At 37.2% G+C, this 17710-nt stretch overlaps 1 protein-coding gene across 1 annotated transcript in view; it reads right to left on the bottom strand.

The window, feature by feature from the left end:
• Nucleotides 1-4528: 4528 nt before the first annotated feature.
• LOC132112788 (parkin coregulated gene protein-like) overlaps nucleotides 4529-17710 on the bottom strand; it is a 114367-nt gene continuing 101185 nt past the window's right edge. The window contains exon 5 of the mRNA XM_059520450.1: nucleotides 4529-4902. Coding sequence (XP_059376433.1) covers nucleotides 4742-4902 — 161 coding nt within the window. The 3' untranslated portion in view covers nucleotides 4529-4741. The remainder of the gene's footprint in view (nucleotides 4903-17710) is intronic.

The following is a 17710-nucleotide window of genomic DNA, read 5'->3' as shown; positions in this document are numbered from 1 at the left end:
CTGGAATATAACGCAAGCTCCCTCAAAGCACAGACACTCTTGAGTTATTTTGTCTGAAGAAAGCTTGAAGGCTTTGAGTATGAAAATAATACAAAAGCATAAAACAAAAGCAATTATGTGTGGGAGCAGGAACACCAGAGAGTGAAATCTGGGTCAATTGTGAAATAAAGAGAGAGAGAGAAATCATTGTTAAGGTGAGGCGAAGAGTGGGACTTTCTCAGAGTGTGTGCATGAGTGCCATTGAGTATTTATGGGAGTGAGTGTAAAAGCATGTAGAAACCTAACACATGCTGATGACTGTTAAATACACAAATTATTGTATGTGCCGGTCACATGTTGGGTGTTGTTTGTTGGACTGGGGCGCTGACAGCACTGATTGATCTTGTTCTCTCCACCCAGTATAATCCCACCGTGGGCCGCCACGTCATTCACGGCTCCCCAGGGGTCTGCAGTGAAGATTACAGCAAACTCACAGTCCTTCATCATTCACTCAGGGTCCGTGGCCTTTATACCTCACGTGCTGACACACAGTTTCTCCAAGACATACTTGAGTCAATGACACATAAGAATGTTCATGGTAAATCAAAAATATATTGTCAAGATCTTCTGAATATTCAGTCAAACCACAATGTATTCAGACATCTTCAACATTTCTCACATTATCACAGTTTATTCACTATAGTTTAGAAATTTTTATTTTTGGGTATAACATGACACAGTTTATTTTATTTTGCTATCCTCACTTACATAAATTAACTATAGTGTCCTGCACCCACTAGTACAAACAAAAAGGGAAAAAAAACATATCTGGTGTCTGAATAATTTTTGGTTTGACTTCCTATTTATGTTTGTTCCATTTCATTTTGAAACATGTTTCAATTGAATAGTTCTTGAAGAATTTTTTAATAAATATAAAAAGAAATTTAATTTTATGCTTATTCGTAAATAATGTTTAAAACACTCAGGGTAATTCAGAACTATTTTACATTTTGGCAAATTGGTTTGAAAATGTAGTAATATGTGCTTATGCTCCACTGAGGGCTAGGTTTAGGGGTTGACATTCATGCTTGCTTGCTTGTTTTCATTAAATTATGTTTAAATTATTTGAATTTAGTATTACATTAAATAATATTTCTTCCTTTTAATAACACTTAAAAAAAAAAGATTATATCAGCATAGTACTTATTTATACAAAATATAAATAAGTAAAAGCTTTAGAAAATGATACATCAACATTTATTTTGAGGCAGAATTGATATTTGTGATTAATCAAAGTAATTAAAATGGAATGCATTTCAAAGGACTTCACAGAACTGCTGTACATGCAGGTTTTAAAAGTACATTTTAAATTTCCAGGTGAATGTGTGTTTATGTGTGTTTGATTGGTTCTCACGGTGGTCAAAAGGATAAGGATGGTGCTTGTTTGTGTGTGTGCAGGGCAACGGCAGATGTGTTTTGGTCTGATAAGAGCGTCTGGCTGAGGTAGAGGAGGAGCGAGGATCAGACAGCAGAACCCCATCGATTCAGTGCTGGAGAGAGAGGAAGATCGCTCCAGTCTCCCGCCGAAAAACCATCGGCCTCCTGTGAGCCTTCTTCAAAACACACCATGCACTCACACGCTACACACCAGCACCACTTTAAAGAAACTCACTTTTCAAACAGTCCGATATTAGAAAAGACTGCTCAACGAAACAGCTCTATTCTGCTGCTTGGAGAAAGACAAAATGTTACATTTGTATAGATGTATAGCATTCACAGCCCATTTTACTGCAATAATCTGATGTATTTATTACAGAATCTTTATTTTATGAGTTTAAAATAGAGTGGGATTTGATTTGGTCCACAAGGGAAATAATTGGATGGTGAAAAGTGGCAGGGGTGGAGCAACTTGTTACATTTTGTAACATGTTTTTGTTTTCTTCACCACATCCTATAGGAGGCCTATAGTAGTCCAAATCAATGACGTTTTTGAGTCAAATTTTGGAATAAACACCAGAACTTCAGTCCGTTTTGTGGAGTGGTGGTCTGGGGTTGAGAGTTGTGGGGGGACACCTCGGAAATAAATCTCCATTGAGCTCAGGGCTCTGCACATGCTCACTGGCTGGCGTTGGGTTTCATGCGGCCCCTGGCAGATGCGCCGAACAAGAAGAATAGATCCCAGAGGGCTATTTATTCCTGCTGCTCCCTCCATCCCCTCTGCACTGTCGCTCCTAACAATCTGGCATTCTTACACTCTAATGTTTTCCCTTCCCTCTGCTCTCCCATCAACATCTCCATCCTTGTTTTATACCAATTTCATTCATCAATTCACCTGAGAGGCAATTAGAACCAAGCCAAATCAGGCAAATGAAAAGAACAGTTGATCAAAAAAAATTTCCCTCATGCTTTTCCAAACCTTTCTTCTTTAAAACAAATATGTCTCACTCTATTCTGTCCGCTCAAGAAAAGATGTACTGGGAACCCAGTGACTTTCAATGTAGGGGCAAAAAAAAAAAAAGAGTTCACACATTCTTAAAATATCTTTTTTTATGTCCCACAGAAGATAGAAAGTCTTACAGGTTTGAAAGAATAAGAGTGAGTAAATGATGACTGAAACTATTCCTCTCACCATCTCAGTTTCTCGGATTCGAGCTGGGACTCCAGGTTTCTTTATTGACCCCGATTGTTGCAGTAAAACTGATTTGAGGGCAAATCCGGCCTCAATTCCCTCTTGTGTCTGTTCAGAGCTGTAATTTACAGGCGTGTGATCAAATCCAGATTGAACTGAGTCCAAATGTTTCAGAAATCTCAGCTCACTGTAAACATCGGCTCATGGGACTCACTTTTAAAAACACACCAACACTGATTTTTTTCCCCTAGCAGCTGCTAAAAGAAATACTTTGGCAAAATGCTGCACATCCTTCATGTTACGGTATGTTCTTATGACGGCATGATCCACTAGCGTCAGAAAGGAATATATATGGGGCAATTATGGGGGCCTGGTGTCCAAAGAAGGACTCAGAGCCCTTCTAATAATCCCAGAAAGGAGGAGATCTACAGATGGCTGCTTAATCTGATTGTAAAAGCATTAAGTGAAAAGACTCAGAGGACATTATATGCTATAAAATCGCTATTTGGTGAAAGGAATAGACCAACACACACTCGAGGCTTCTGATTTCACAGGTAGGAAAAGATAGAGGCTGTTAAGCATGAGGGAAGCCCCCGACTGAGTGCGTGTGTGTGTATGCGCTCTGATAAATGAGCGTTTCATTCAGACATTGTGTTCTGGCACACAGCCTGCAGCTCATACAGGTTCATGGATTTTAAATCATGTGTCATGTGTTATTTTTATTTATCTCTAGGTCCCTTCAGGTCCCTTCCAGTGTGAGTGTAGATATGTGTGTATATGTAAGTGTGTATTCTTAGGAATAAACACCTTTAGAGCTAAGACCAGAGACTGTTAGTTCATCTATGTTAGCTTTTGGTAGGTTTTTTTCACCACTGCCAGAAAAAAAAGACTTAAAACATTTAAATATAAAACAGAAATATCCAACAAAGAGCTGACCTGAATAGACAGAGATAAAGAAAGCGAGAAGGAGATAAAGAAAGCAGGAGGCAGGGGTGTTGAAATCATCTGAAAAGTAGAAAGGCATATTAAAAAACTCAAAGCCTATAAAATGCCTAGTTTCCACGGATACACTCATATGAGATATTTTGAAAGCATAATAACTAAACTTCCTAATGTCAGACACTAGTGTTTGCCAATAAGGTTTATTAATTATAAAGAAAGTATTGTTGGCTATGAATATAAAACTGCATATTCTTGGCAAACATGACTTTTCTTCTCTTCTGAAGTTCTCATATAAATTGGTTTACTTTCTGTCAGTGGCTCAGCATACCAACCATGGCTTCTGAATATTAATTAAGTGATGATCACTCTGATTTGCTGAAAGATGAACACTGGAATGTGAACTCCAGCCAAAGTGGAAATATGCATTATTGTAATTATGGGAGCAAATTTATTCTGTTACAGTAGGTGCAACACCCCTGGTAGAAGAGATGAAAGGGGGAAAAAAGAGAGATTTCAGGTGATGAATGTTGGAAGGTGAGTGAACAGCCAGAGGGGAGTCTCAATATTTTTTTTTTGTTTTTACTTTTTATCAGGAACCACTGAGAAAATTGGAAGAAAAGGCAAGAATATGTTCATTATATCAGGAAAGAGAGCTACATTAGATCAGTGACCTTCTGAAAATGATCTGTAATTGGAAGAAAATTGTGCGGCAAGATGAAGCTTTTGGAGACAAGTAAAAGTTTTAGATGTGGTCGAAATTATATGATGAGATATATATAAATGCTCAAAATATAGATATATGAATTCTTACTCTGATATTAAGTCTTCAAAATCTAGATCATCATGATAACCATTCAATTTTGTTACATACAAAACATTGTTTCCTGTACCAGTGGCCAGCTTGTATTGGATATGTGCACATTTTCTGCCTTTCTCTTTTAATAATTCCTCACAGACTGAAAATGAAATGCAGGTTAGTTGCAGTCGAGAGATTTATTGGCCCCCAAGCTACCCGTGTCTGTTTTTCTTCACAGGAAATGTGTGTGTGTCTTCGCTGATACAGACCGCCGTTGTGCACAGACTCATATGCATTATGACTTTAATAAAGTCCAAAATTAGGTTTGTAACTTAAGGTGGGTGTGTTTACATGTTTTTATAAGACAAACTCTGTGAGTGAGCTCTCCTTTCCATTTAGTTGAGAAGGCAGGATTCATAGGTGGGCACCATGTATTTGATGTTGATGAAGGCGTCCTCGCCCCCGTAGCGTTCAAACACTTCTAGCGTCTCCTGAATCAGGTCTCCGATGTTCTCTCTCTTCTGCTGGCTGTAGTCAATACCGTCACCTGAGTTTTCTGCACACAACACAAACACATCGCATCACATTAGCACACTTTGTGATGTTTAAAAGTTTAAAGACCTAATAAAGTGTGGAAGACACACACGCAGAGAGAGAGAGAGAGAGAGAGAGAGAGAGAGATCTTCTGAAACCAGTAGATCTAATGAATGTTAAAGATATTCAGCAGGAGTGTGTGAACAAATCTCGAATAATTCATCAGGAGGAGGAATGTGTGTGTTTACTGGATGTTCTTGTGCATATCTCTGCCGCTCTCTGACATGACATTAGAGAAACCCATCAATCACTGGGTAAGCTACACCACACACACACACACACACACACACACACACAAATCAATATGTTCACACTCCTCCAGCATCACTACCTTCCAAACAAACTTCCTTCTGAGGTCACAGGCCCAATTACACCAGAAGTCTGAACACACACACGTGCACCTCTCTGTCTCTCTTGCCTGCTCATTAAAGGAAAGGATGACAGATGAAAAGAGAGCAGGTAAGTAGGGAGTCTCTCACTTCTAGCATGTGTGTTGTCTGTCTAAAGTCTCTGTAACTATATGCCTTCATCTGACAGACTTGTGGATCGTTTCCATGTTCTCCCTACACAACTCCCTCACACAGGTCTCAAAATGCACAGCCAGTCAAAATGGAGTTTTACTGATCCACACTTAAGGTCTGTTCAGACCAAGGTCCAGCACAAAGGTCTTTTGGCATTAAAATAGTACTGTCATGATTTACTAAAGACATGCAGTAAAGAATTAGTGCTCAGTAGGCATGGACACAGTTATTTTAGCACCTGCCCATCAGTGCTGTTCTGGAATGGAGCGTTCTCACGCTAATTTGCCCTGTTTAGTAAATCTGGCCCCAAGAATAACGATAAAGATAAAGACAGTTCTAAAATTGCTCTCAATGAGTTCACACCACAGCAACAATGATAAAGGCACAGAGAGGCACAGATTTTCTTCCAGCTGATGAAATGATGGCAACTGTAAATGATGACAGAAATTTCATTTTTGGGTGTACTATCCCTTTAAGGCTTCATGTGGCCCACCTGTTGACTAGACAAGTCAATTTGGATCTAAAAATAAATGCTACAGAGCACCCTATGTTGTCTGGACCCCAGACCATCATTTCCAAGGTGTGACCAACTGCCTGCTGTGGATCTGTAATGTTGTATCCCATCTGCCGCACAAATTCTGTGCTAACATGCTCAATTGGCTTGACTCATGGGCGACACCAGAGAAAGCTGCCAATCACACTGCAGGGCACTGCTTCATTTACACACCAGTACAACCCTCAAACACAGGAAAATAAAATCAACTCTGTCCGTTAATCCTGCCTTCAGGCATCCTACACTTTCTCTCCCTCTCACTCAGCATCTTTGTCAATCTATTTTCACCAGAGCAGGAGAAAGTAGGGGGTTAGAATGAGAGCCTGAACAGAAAAAAAAAATCCTCACCAGAGGCTTTTAAAGAAGTGAGGTATATGGAGAATGCTTTGAAGAGGTAGGAGAGCTTCATTTGCCAGCTGCGCATGAACTGCAAAGATATGCTTCTGTTTGGAATCATGTGGAGCCAGGCTTTCGATTCTACAGAGTTCAGGGGTAACGAGAAGTTCAAGCAGGAAGGAGGATTCAGCATCTTTCAGAAACCAAAATCATACCCATAACCCCCCAGATAGAGACTGCCTAAAAAAACTGAGAAAAACAAACAACACCTAAAAAACAAACATACCTATTTCTGTATCAGTGATTAAGATAAAAAAAAAATTCTCAGCCTCAGATGGCACATCCATGCACTGCTTAAGAACCCTCTGAGTACACTGAGAAAATAGCAAGAGCTTTCAGAAAAAGAATAAAAAAAATTACAATCTGGTTTATGCGATTTCTGGGAAACAAAGCACATAGATTTTTATCAATCTGCCAAGAACCAACATTGTGTTTACAAGTTCCCATGCAGGCTGCAACAAAGAGCATTTCTGAGCAATAATTAGTGACTGAATTTGCCAAAGTTTACAAGGTTCATAGCATCCAATCTTTGAATAAGTTTTGCTGGACACTGCTACAGACTTGTGCATTCTGTTTTGTTCTCTTTGTTATATCACATTTCCTTGGGACCAAGGAATGATTCCTAAAGGTAAAAAAATATATACACTATATAATGATAAATATATCATTCGAAAGGCAAGGGTGAGTAAGATTTTATGTTTAGAGAGAAATTATTTGTTTTTATCCTGTTCAAAGTTATATTTAATTTATCAAAACAGTAAAAACTATAATATTGAGAAATATTAATACAATTTAAAATAAATTATATCTTCAGGGTCACCGAAATCATTCTGAATATGCTTTATATACTGAATATGCTTTAAGATGATTTTATTGCTCAAGAAACAATTCATATTATTATTAATGTTGAAAACAGTAAAAAAAAAGATTATTATTATTTCCTTGCTGAAAAAAAAATGTTTTCTGATACCAAATTTTTGAATGGAAATGTATTGAAAAACATAATTGTGAGAGATAAATTAACATAATAACTGAAGTCACATTGAGATAAAGGTATATAAAAAATTGCACAAATGTGATGAATAAAGTTGTAATTGTTAGGGAAAAAGTCATATTGTGGGATATGACTTTTTCATATAATCTGATATTATCTTTCAAGCTTCTATACATTTCAGATTTACTAATAATTAAAAAAAAAATCTTGGCCACATGAAATGGTCAGACAGTCACTTTCTGTGTAAGTGGGCAGTTCGGCCAGATAAAGTTGCAATATGGACCAGACATTAGTCACAATCTGGCAACGCACATACATTTAAATTTGAATCTGTTTGTGAACTAGGGTAATGTGATTTTGTCTTGAACAAATATTTATCTTTACATTTCTCAGTAAAAATGTTAATCATGAGGAAATCCACTTCCATCTGTGAGACTGTCTGTACTCTTCCTCTCTCTCTCTCTCTCTCTCTCTCTCTCTCTCTCTCTCATTTGTTCATTTTGAGTGTGAGAAGAGTTTCAAACGCTGTGTCTTTTCCGCCCCCCCCCACTTCAACTCCTTTTCCACACCTCTATTCTTACACCATACTCCATTCTTTCTCTCTTACTCTTTCCTCTTCACTTCTAAGCAGACAGGTTGGCGTCGAGAGGGTTGTCACGCCACGGCACAGTCTACACAACTAATCCTTCTCTCTTTCTCACTCTCTCGCTGGACGTGTTCAGGGCTGGACGTCTACACTGGGGCAGCAGCTGGAGAACTGATGGTTCTTGTGTTTGAGTTTAAACTGGACTGATCCACACACAGTGTGTTGATATTGGATTTCACTCCCATTAACAGCCGACAGGGTGTAAAGAGAGTACAAACAGTACAACACTGTGAGGCAAAAGGACCAAGAGAACTCCCGTCCTGCCAGAATGAACACAGTTCAGATCACTGTTCATCACAAAAACCTAATTGGAAAAAAAAATCTGCTTTAATTTAAAAAAAAAAGTCAGTAAAATGAATGTGTGTGTAACAGATGATGAGAGAATGTGTGTCATACACACCCACACACACATCAACATCACTAACTCAGCACTACATCATCTCTGTCTCTGTCATCTCTATCATTAGCTCCTTATTAGCAGATGATGTAGCTCACACATACTGTCCATTCTAATAAACACCTGTTGTTCTTTAAACACTCAACATATGCTTAAACATACACTAGCTAGCTCTGACGTACACATCACAAGCCACTACACCTTACTGTACTCATACACACACACACATACACCCATAAAGCAAGAAACAAAGATGTCAAATTAGAGCTCACCCTAAATAACACATAAAATGTTCTATTTTTTCTTTTCTTTAAATGTTCTCAGCGTTTCCTCTCACAGGTCCTGACCTTGTGTGAGCTCTGCTAATGGTGCTAGCGTTAATATTCATGTCCAACAGCTTGATGAAATGTACCTTTGTACTGTGAACAGGTGTGCATATGTGAATAGCTCATTTACAACTCATAATGGCTGTATGAGCAATTGTTCATGCAATGACAGTACTTTAATTTGTTTGAATTATTTGTTTCTCAATGCAGAAAAAGAGAACAGTTGGGCCCTGGAAGAAAAAAAAGACCTTTTTCCTTTCCTTCTTTTTTCTTTTTTTGGATTACACACTGATTTTGCTAAACACATCATATATCTATCTGTCTATTATGTAATGATAAAACTATACAAATAATTGTTTTGATATAGCACAACAAAACAGCCAACAAAAGGGCAAAAGACAGAATGAGACAATGACCTGGCAGTAAAGAAAGAGGTGCTGTGTAAAGATGGCGTCTTGAGTAATCAGTGGTGTTATATAGAAGCAGATTAGTCTCAAATATAATTCACGCAAAAAACACGATTCACACATGCGTAGACAATTTCACATGCATGAAACCTAATTCACGTACACACAAAAAAAAAATCACGTGCGTGAAAAAAAAATATATTCACAAAAAGCAATTCACAAGCGCAAAATAAAATTATATATTTATAAAATACATTTCACAAATGCAAAAAACTATTTGTAGATATACAACTGTGAACAAAAAACTTTGAATGTTTAAAATGTACGAGTGTCTGAATGTACGAATCGTCATTTACTACGAATCCACTCGGATTTGTGTGTGTGTGTTTTTGAGACTTTCCTGGCAGAGCTCTCTTCCCACGTGGGTGTGTCGTACTCTTTAGCCAATCAGATGCGAGCTTACCATTCAACCAATCATATCATAAGCCACTGAGTGCATTCAAGGAGCACGATTCTGCGCACCTTTTGCGCAATATGGATTCATTAGAACGGAAATTAAGCCTTTACATCAGTAATCCAGCATGGCGAATGAAGAACGGGAAGCACGGGTAAGAGTTTAGTTTATTTCATAAAAGTCTGAGTTTACACATTTTATCATTTACACATTCAATCAAGACAGTTTTTCTAGTTAGAAAACTAGTTAGAAAAAAATACAGTTGTAACAGGACAGTTGTACAGTAATTATAAATTAAACTGCAATCAGGATAGTAAAAAGAAAGACCTGTAAAGACAAAAGTAACATTTTGAGAGTTGTGAAATTATAATTCTAAATAATAATGTTTTATTAATTGATGTCTGTTAGGTCAGTGTGTACTTACAGTAATACATTTTAAAACATGTAGCCTAGTCATTGTTAACCACTACGTTGAAGCAATGTAGTTCGATCAAGATAAACAACATCACATATTTAGAAACGTTGTTTAATTTGTAAATATATTGTCTGTACATTGAAATTAATTTTCCATACAATAAAAAAAACATGAACAGTAAACATTTCCTTTGTAATCGCTTTTATTTAAAAAAAAACCTAGAATTTATTAGTTTTCGATGGAAACGTAGAAGACAGATGCTGTCTTCAACGCACTGTTCTTCTTTTATGTACTGCAGGCTAATATGCGTGCCAACTCGTTTCATTCATTCCATAATATATATTATAAATATGCTTAACTGGCTGAAATCAGAGAAACTGTCAAGTCGGACATCTTATGATAAAGTTGTTAGTCAGGAGGAGAGGGGCCAAGAGAGAGTGAGGATTTGGAGGCAACAGAGACGAAGAGAATAGAGAAAGAAAATGAGGAAATCTTGAGGAAATCTCTCTCTCGCTGCAGGCTGAGCGACTTTTGCGCTGCACTCGAAAAGTTCCAGATGCATCCTCTTTCATTTTATTTTATGTTTGAGCCTATGCTCTTTGCAACTTAATTATGTTGTGGATCGTGTGTAGGTTATTTATTGTCGCGCTTGAAAAGTTTCAGATTGATCCTCGTTTTTATTTATTTTATATATTTCGGAGCTTATTCTCTTTAATGATGTGGATCGTTTGTAACTTCATTGCAATTTAATTCAATGTACTGTCGTTCTAATTTCCATAACCGTTATGTTATGCAGCGGTTCCCAAACTTTTTTTCCTGTGCTCCCCCTTCTATGTCCCAACCGGGTTGGCGCACCCCCAATCCCCACTTAAAAAAAACGCAACAAAGCTGTCTTTTATCACCATATAAAGAGTCATGAACAAAGAACATCAACAAAGTTTCAATATAATGCAACAAAGCACAAGCTTCCACTTTTAAGAGGACGAGTGACAGACACAGGCTCAGTAACAGAAAGCACGGTTATTTTCAGCCGCATAAAAGAAACAATATGCTAGGCCTATTAAATGACCATGGAGCTAGCAGCAGCATCATCTTAACCTGCGGCCCGTCACGAATTCAAATGCGTCCCACAATGCTGAACACAATTAATTTTTTTTTCAGTTTTACAATTATTATTATTTTTTACATTAATTTAAACATTTACTTAAGAAATATAAGCTATAGCCTAATGTTTTTTTATAAATAATGTTTCATATATTATTTTCAGACATGAGCAGACCTACTCACATAACATTACTCATTTAACGAATACATACAAGCGCCCACTTTGGCAGAATTCAATCAACAGCCATTAGTTCGGTAAAATTGAGCGTCATAATGGACAAATTTGTTTTTAAGGGAGAAAAAAAAGAAATGTGAAAAATGCCAGCGAATGAACATGTATAAAAAATAATAGTCGCAGTATCAGTAGTGAAGGAGAGTGCTGGATTTTCGGTTTGCCCCGCATTTTACTTGAAGTTCAGGCAAATGGGAACACCATATATTACATAGCAATCATCCTTAATTGAAGAAATGTGGCAAAACATCTCTGGAGAGAACCTTATATTATTAAATTCGAATGTGCTTTCCATATTTGGATCAACATAGGCTACATTTGTGAATGCACATTTTCTGCAATGTCGCGTCAAGTCATGCTCCCGTGCGCGTCTTACAGACTGCATCTTAAGCCATATGTTAAACTTTCCGCGTCAGTGGGGAGACCGTTATGGACTGCTAGGTAGGCGTGACGTAATCATCGTCATGGGAGAGTGTGTGCGGAGGCTCTGAGAGGACGAACGCGTACCTCCCATTTTTTTATGACCGCGCGGACAGGTGCGCGTGGTCAGTAGGCTTCAAAAGCACAATTGCACATGTGGAGGCAGTGTGAAGAAGCCCATTGCTACTCGAACCTGTGCAATCCGCTTGCACTTGGACTTGGACCATAGTGCGGCCCAGTGGAAAAAAAGGTTGAGAACCACTATAACATATATAGTTACAAATTAAACAACGTTTCTAAATATGTGATGTTGTTTATCTTGATCGAACTACATTGCTTCAACGTAGTGGTTAACAATGACTAGGCTACATGTTTTAAAATGTATTACTGTAAGAAAGTACACACTGACCTAACAGACATCAATTTATAAAACAAGATTATTTAGAATTATAATTTCACAACTCTCAAAATGTTACTTTTGTCTTTACAGGTCTTTCTTTTTACTATCCTGATTGCAGTTTAATTTATAATTACTGTACAACTGTCCTGTTACAACTGTATTTTTTTCTAACTAGTTTTCTAACTAGAAAAACTGTCTTGATTGAATGTGTAAATGATAAAATGTGTAAACTCAGACTTTTATTAAATAAACTAAACTCTTACCCGTGCTTCCCGTTCTTCATTCGCCATGCTGGATTACTGATGTAAAGCCTTAATTTCCGTTCTAATTAATCCATATTGCGCAAAAGGTGCGCAGAATCGTGCTTCTTGAATGCACTCAGTGGCTTATGATATGATTGGTTGAATGGTAAGCTCGCATCTGATTGGCTAAAGAGTACGACAGACCCATGTGGGAAGAGAGCTCTGCCAGGAATGTCTCAAAAACACACACACAAATCCGAGTGGATTCGTAGTAAATGACGATTCGTACATTCAAACACTTGTACATTTTAAACATTCAAAGGTTTTTGTGCACAGTTGTATATCTACAAATTGTTTTTTGCATTTGTGAAACGTATTTTCTAAATATATAATTTTATTTTGCGCATGTGAATTGCTTTTTGTGAATATATTTTTTTTTTCACGCACGTGAATTTTTTTTGTGTGTACGTGAATTAGGTTTCATGCATGTGAAATTGTCTATGCATGTGTGAATCGTGTTTTTTGCGTGAATTATATTTGAGACTAATCTGCTTCCATAGTGTTAAGCTTCCCAGAAAATGAGCTGTTTAGGCTGAAATACACACAGACACACATCCAGACAGAAATGGGGAAATGTTCTACATGTAAAATGAGTGCTGAGAGATTCTCATGAGCTGCTTTTTATGAAAGATGAGCTGGGGGCCCAAGACAGCTGGGAATCAGAGGAATTTCTCTATGAAAATAAAGAAAGGTTTTAAACCCAGATTTATGCTGGGAAGAAAGGGGGGATATTTCATGTTAGTCTAGTCATTGACCTGGCTACAGCTTTTGCAGACAAAACTTCAACTACAGTCCAGATCTTCGGGCATTAAGATGAACACACTCCAGGAAGTCTCAGACTGATATAACATGTATATGTGAACAGTCCAAATGTTCTCAGGCCACCATAAAAGGATGTTTTGGGGTCTGTTGTAGTGACCTGTTGCATTCAGAAAATGACTGTGGTTGCACCATGGTATAGTGATGGTTATATGGTTACTATGCTCGTGTACCACAATATTTACCATGGTTATGATGACTGGCCAACTATTGTGGTATGTGTTTATTGTTGTATAATATTGTTTTGTTGTGTATTTGATTTCCAAGGTGACTTCCATAATTGTTCAAATTGTAAATTTGTTCACCAAACTAAATTAAATTGAAGCATTTGACATAAATGCATGACATGCTATATCCTACTCTCAAACATATTTATTTCACACTTTTAACAAAAACTTACATAAAGCTTGCAAATTAAACAAATAAGTTTGATTTAATAGCTCTGATACAATCAAACCATGTTTATATTTTCCTCATCAACAAACCCAGTTTGTTTCAGTTCCATATATTATCTAAGTAATTATTGCTTGTTCCACAGGAAGTTGTTTTATTATAACGCTCATATTGTTTAACTGAAAACATTCCATTATTCTCACAGTGAACAGATTATGCTCATTCATTAATTTTAATAAATGCTGTTTCTTACCCGTTTCGTTTATGAATGACTGACAAATATGCATCAAATTAACTGTATTGAGTGCAGGTGTATATTTATGTTAAAACTGTTTCAATCAAATTGATGGAAATTGTATAAGCAATTCAAATACTTATATCTTAAATTCAGGGCCTAAATACTTTTGAGTGTATTTGGTTTGAGAAAAAAAAATCAATCAAAAATGTAAAACAACTAAAACAAAAAACAATCAGTTCTAGGGATTCAATATTTCCTTATAAAATAATTTCTTTGTTGCCCATTTATAGTCTATATCAGCCTCTAGTATTTAGCAACTGGGACTGCCTAATAAATGATGGCATCACATATCCCAGCATGCTACATTCAGAGTGGTTAGCCAATCACAAAAGAAGGAAGTCACATATGAATGTTTTAAAGGTACAGCAGCAAAGCCAACTGAGAAAAGATCAGTGAAAGAGAGAGAAAAGGTCATATAAAACTAGATTATGACAATCAGACTAACATTACAAGTGGAGTTCTGATAAAAATAAATTGAAAGTGTAGAAAATGGACACTTTAAGCACTTTCCAGTTAAATTGTATATTTTTGCTGAGATGTAATAAATACTAAAATGTCCAACTTTTACTGTCCCCGTGTTTGCTGTGATTGGTATTTCCTTACAGTGATCAGTTAACTGCATGTCATGCTAATGAATTAATGGTCTGGAGCACTTCTGAATGTCTCCTCGTGTGTCCACGAGTTAAACTGCTCTCTGCTCCCTCCATTAGTGGGATGAAGAGCCTTTAGACAGAGTATCTGATCCGTCTCTCCACTCCTCTATCTCCCTCATGGGGCTTATTAGCATTCCAATCCATTCCACTCCGGGGGTTTTCATTGGTGGAGGTTATTCATTTCTTTAATATGATTGGCTGTGGGGGGAAAGGGAGGGCGGGAAAGGAAACCATGGCCTGTCAGAGTGATTAAATGCATAGCCCAACCATGACACCAGCGCTCTGATGAGCTTTCACTTTCTCTGTCTTTCTTTCTCTCCCTCTTACTAAAATCCAAAGCTATGTGACACAAAATGTTCGGAGGGTTTGTGTTCTGTCTCTCACTGGTACAAGAAGAGGTGCAGCTTTCCAGTAAATGAGTGTTTTATGGGTCTTCAGGCAGGAGCTCAGTGTGTTTATGGACAACACACCTCCTTAACCAGCAGAGTTTAAGAGTGCTATTTACATAAAGCCCAGTGTGTGTATGTGTGTGGGGTTCTTGTATAAATTATAATTAGTGTTCTGTAAAAAGAGCAGCTTTCCAGGACCACATAGGGAATCATGAGAAATAAGGTAGCTTCTGAGATCAAAACAACCTACTGTGTTAAACCAAGTCAAAACAAACCTGTTACACTGACAGCTGACACATCACTTGATAGATTAGAGATTAGATGTTTTTGTTCCCATTCAAGCGGAGCAGATTCCAGATTCCCAAAGCAAGAAAACTGCTAAAACATTCCATCTTTCATTCTGTGCGAGCATGTTTGAGAGTTATTGAACCGTGTCGGAGTCTTTAGCGCATATGTTGGTTTATTGCTAGCAGATGTCCTTTTTTTTTAAAGGAAGAGGAAACTGAGGTTACATTGAAGTTTTCTGTAAGCTAGGGTAGTACTAAGTCTGTCAGCCTACATTTAGTTCCAAGAAAGTTCATGTCATGTCCCAAATCCGACTTAGTTTCTTACGAGGAACACAAAAGTAGATATTAAGCAGAATGTTAACATGAGGAAAAGAAAAGTACATGTTCAGAACAATTTTAAACACGCTCGTAACATGAAAATGAATTTCCACAAGACATGAAAACAATGCTGTTAGATGTCAGTATTGTCAAAACATTCATCGCTGGCATCATTGAATTCTGAATTCTTTTATAAATTCTGAATTCATTTTTAGTGCCTAGTTGACAATGTGACAAAAAATGGAGCACTATTCTCTTGAGCCCAGCTAAAACTCTGTGCTGAACCAATCCTATTCACTTTTCAACTCTAAAAGTCATTACATAAATACAGACATGTTAAATAAGTTCACTTACTCAAATATTGTAAAATAAGTGTTAAAAATAAATATAGTGAGAGAGAGAGACCACTGGAAAGAAGCAAAAAGCATTACAGTAAGACAAAGAGAGCCATAAAGAAAGGAAGAGAGAGAGAGAGTCCTGTGTCGGGATGTGTTTTTTCACTCCGTCCCACATGACTACCTTCCTCATCAGTGGTGTAGTGGTAAAGGAATAGCCTCTCGCTGCTCACCTCATTACCGTCTGTACACATGACATAGACTCACATCTCCCTCTCTCTCCTCCCTCAGGGTGGATGCTTAAATGACAGCTATTAGCCAAACACAGTGCTATTTGTTTTCATGTTTCCTGGCCCCGTGCTATCTGACATGATTCTATTTGTGCCTGCAGTGTTACACTGCATGTGTGATGACTGATGGGGCACCAGGCAGAGCTGGTTTTGCTTGGCTGCTAAACTGGGGCATTCGTGGAGATGGAGGGGCACAGGACACTGCTATAACTCATTCATCATATGGAGAGATGGCGAGAAAGACAATTTATAGATTCCATTTTGAGGAAATATTGTAATTTGTACAGGCAAACTAATAAAACTCTTTGATTTGATTTGGACTCTAGTGAGAGAGAGAAAGGGATGCATCCTGGTACCAAAAAGAGGCTCACAAGCATGGTACACCCCAACAGATAAGGGGTCTATCAAAATGAAACTGTATTTTCATTCAAATATCATTAAATATGTATATACTACCACTCAAAAGTTTGTGGTCAGCTAATTTTTTAATATACATTTTTTAAAGAAATTAATACTTCTATTCAGTTTAAGTGTATTGGAAGTAAAATCAAGTGTATTAGAAGTACAAAGTAATGCAATGTAAATATATTACAATATAATATGATAATTAAGTGATATTTACACATTATATTAAAAATTACTTTACTTTTATTATTGTTGGCTTAATAATAATGGAGACAATGCATATACATTTATATAATAATGTAGAGAAAAAACATTAAAGTTACTTGCTGAAGCACATTTTTACTTACAACCAACACTTGGAAAATGTTCATTTTGGCCCCTGTCTAGAGATTTCTAGTCTAGGCTCCCACTTTCCCCACATCATTTATACATTAAAACCAGTTTTTATGACCACATTGAAAAAAATTATCCAGTGTAGAGTAAACAGCAGAGCTTTCCAGAGTAAAGACTGACCTCTGTAACTCTCTCAGGGGTCACATAACTAAAGTAGCTGTCATTTCATGCTATCTAAAAAAAGTGTTTTTAGTAGGTGTGCTTTATGAGTGTAATCAGAGCTGCAGCATTAAACAAAAGACTGAATAAGTCTTAAAATAATTTATTACATCAGTCAGAATGAGAGCAAGAGAGACAGATGGGCCACCAGAGGCTACCACACACTTCCTCACTCTATCTCTCTCATTCACTTCAATTACCCATCTCTCTCTTTCATTCTGTTTGTCTTTTTCTTACATCACACTCTGCTCTTGTCATGTAAGTGTATGAGAGCAAGTAGGTGCAGGTTGTGTGGGGGACTTGTGTTAAACTCTACTAAAGGCACTATTATATCCCAGGGGTTGATTTTTATGAAAACTAATAGATTATTTACTTATTTGTTATTTGAAAGTCACATTAAAACAGTATACCATGCTTTATACCATCCATCAAATTACAATTGTCCCACAGTCGTGGCATCATCT

This window comes from Carassius carassius, chromosome 32 (assembly GCF_963082965.1).
Source record: "Carassius carassius chromosome 32, fCarCar2.1, whole genome shotgun sequence".
In the NCBI taxonomy this organism is placed as follows: Eukaryota; Metazoa; Chordata; class Actinopteri; order Cypriniformes; family Cyprinidae; genus Carassius; species Carassius carassius.
This window is presented reverse-complemented; position numbering and strand designations above follow the sequence as displayed.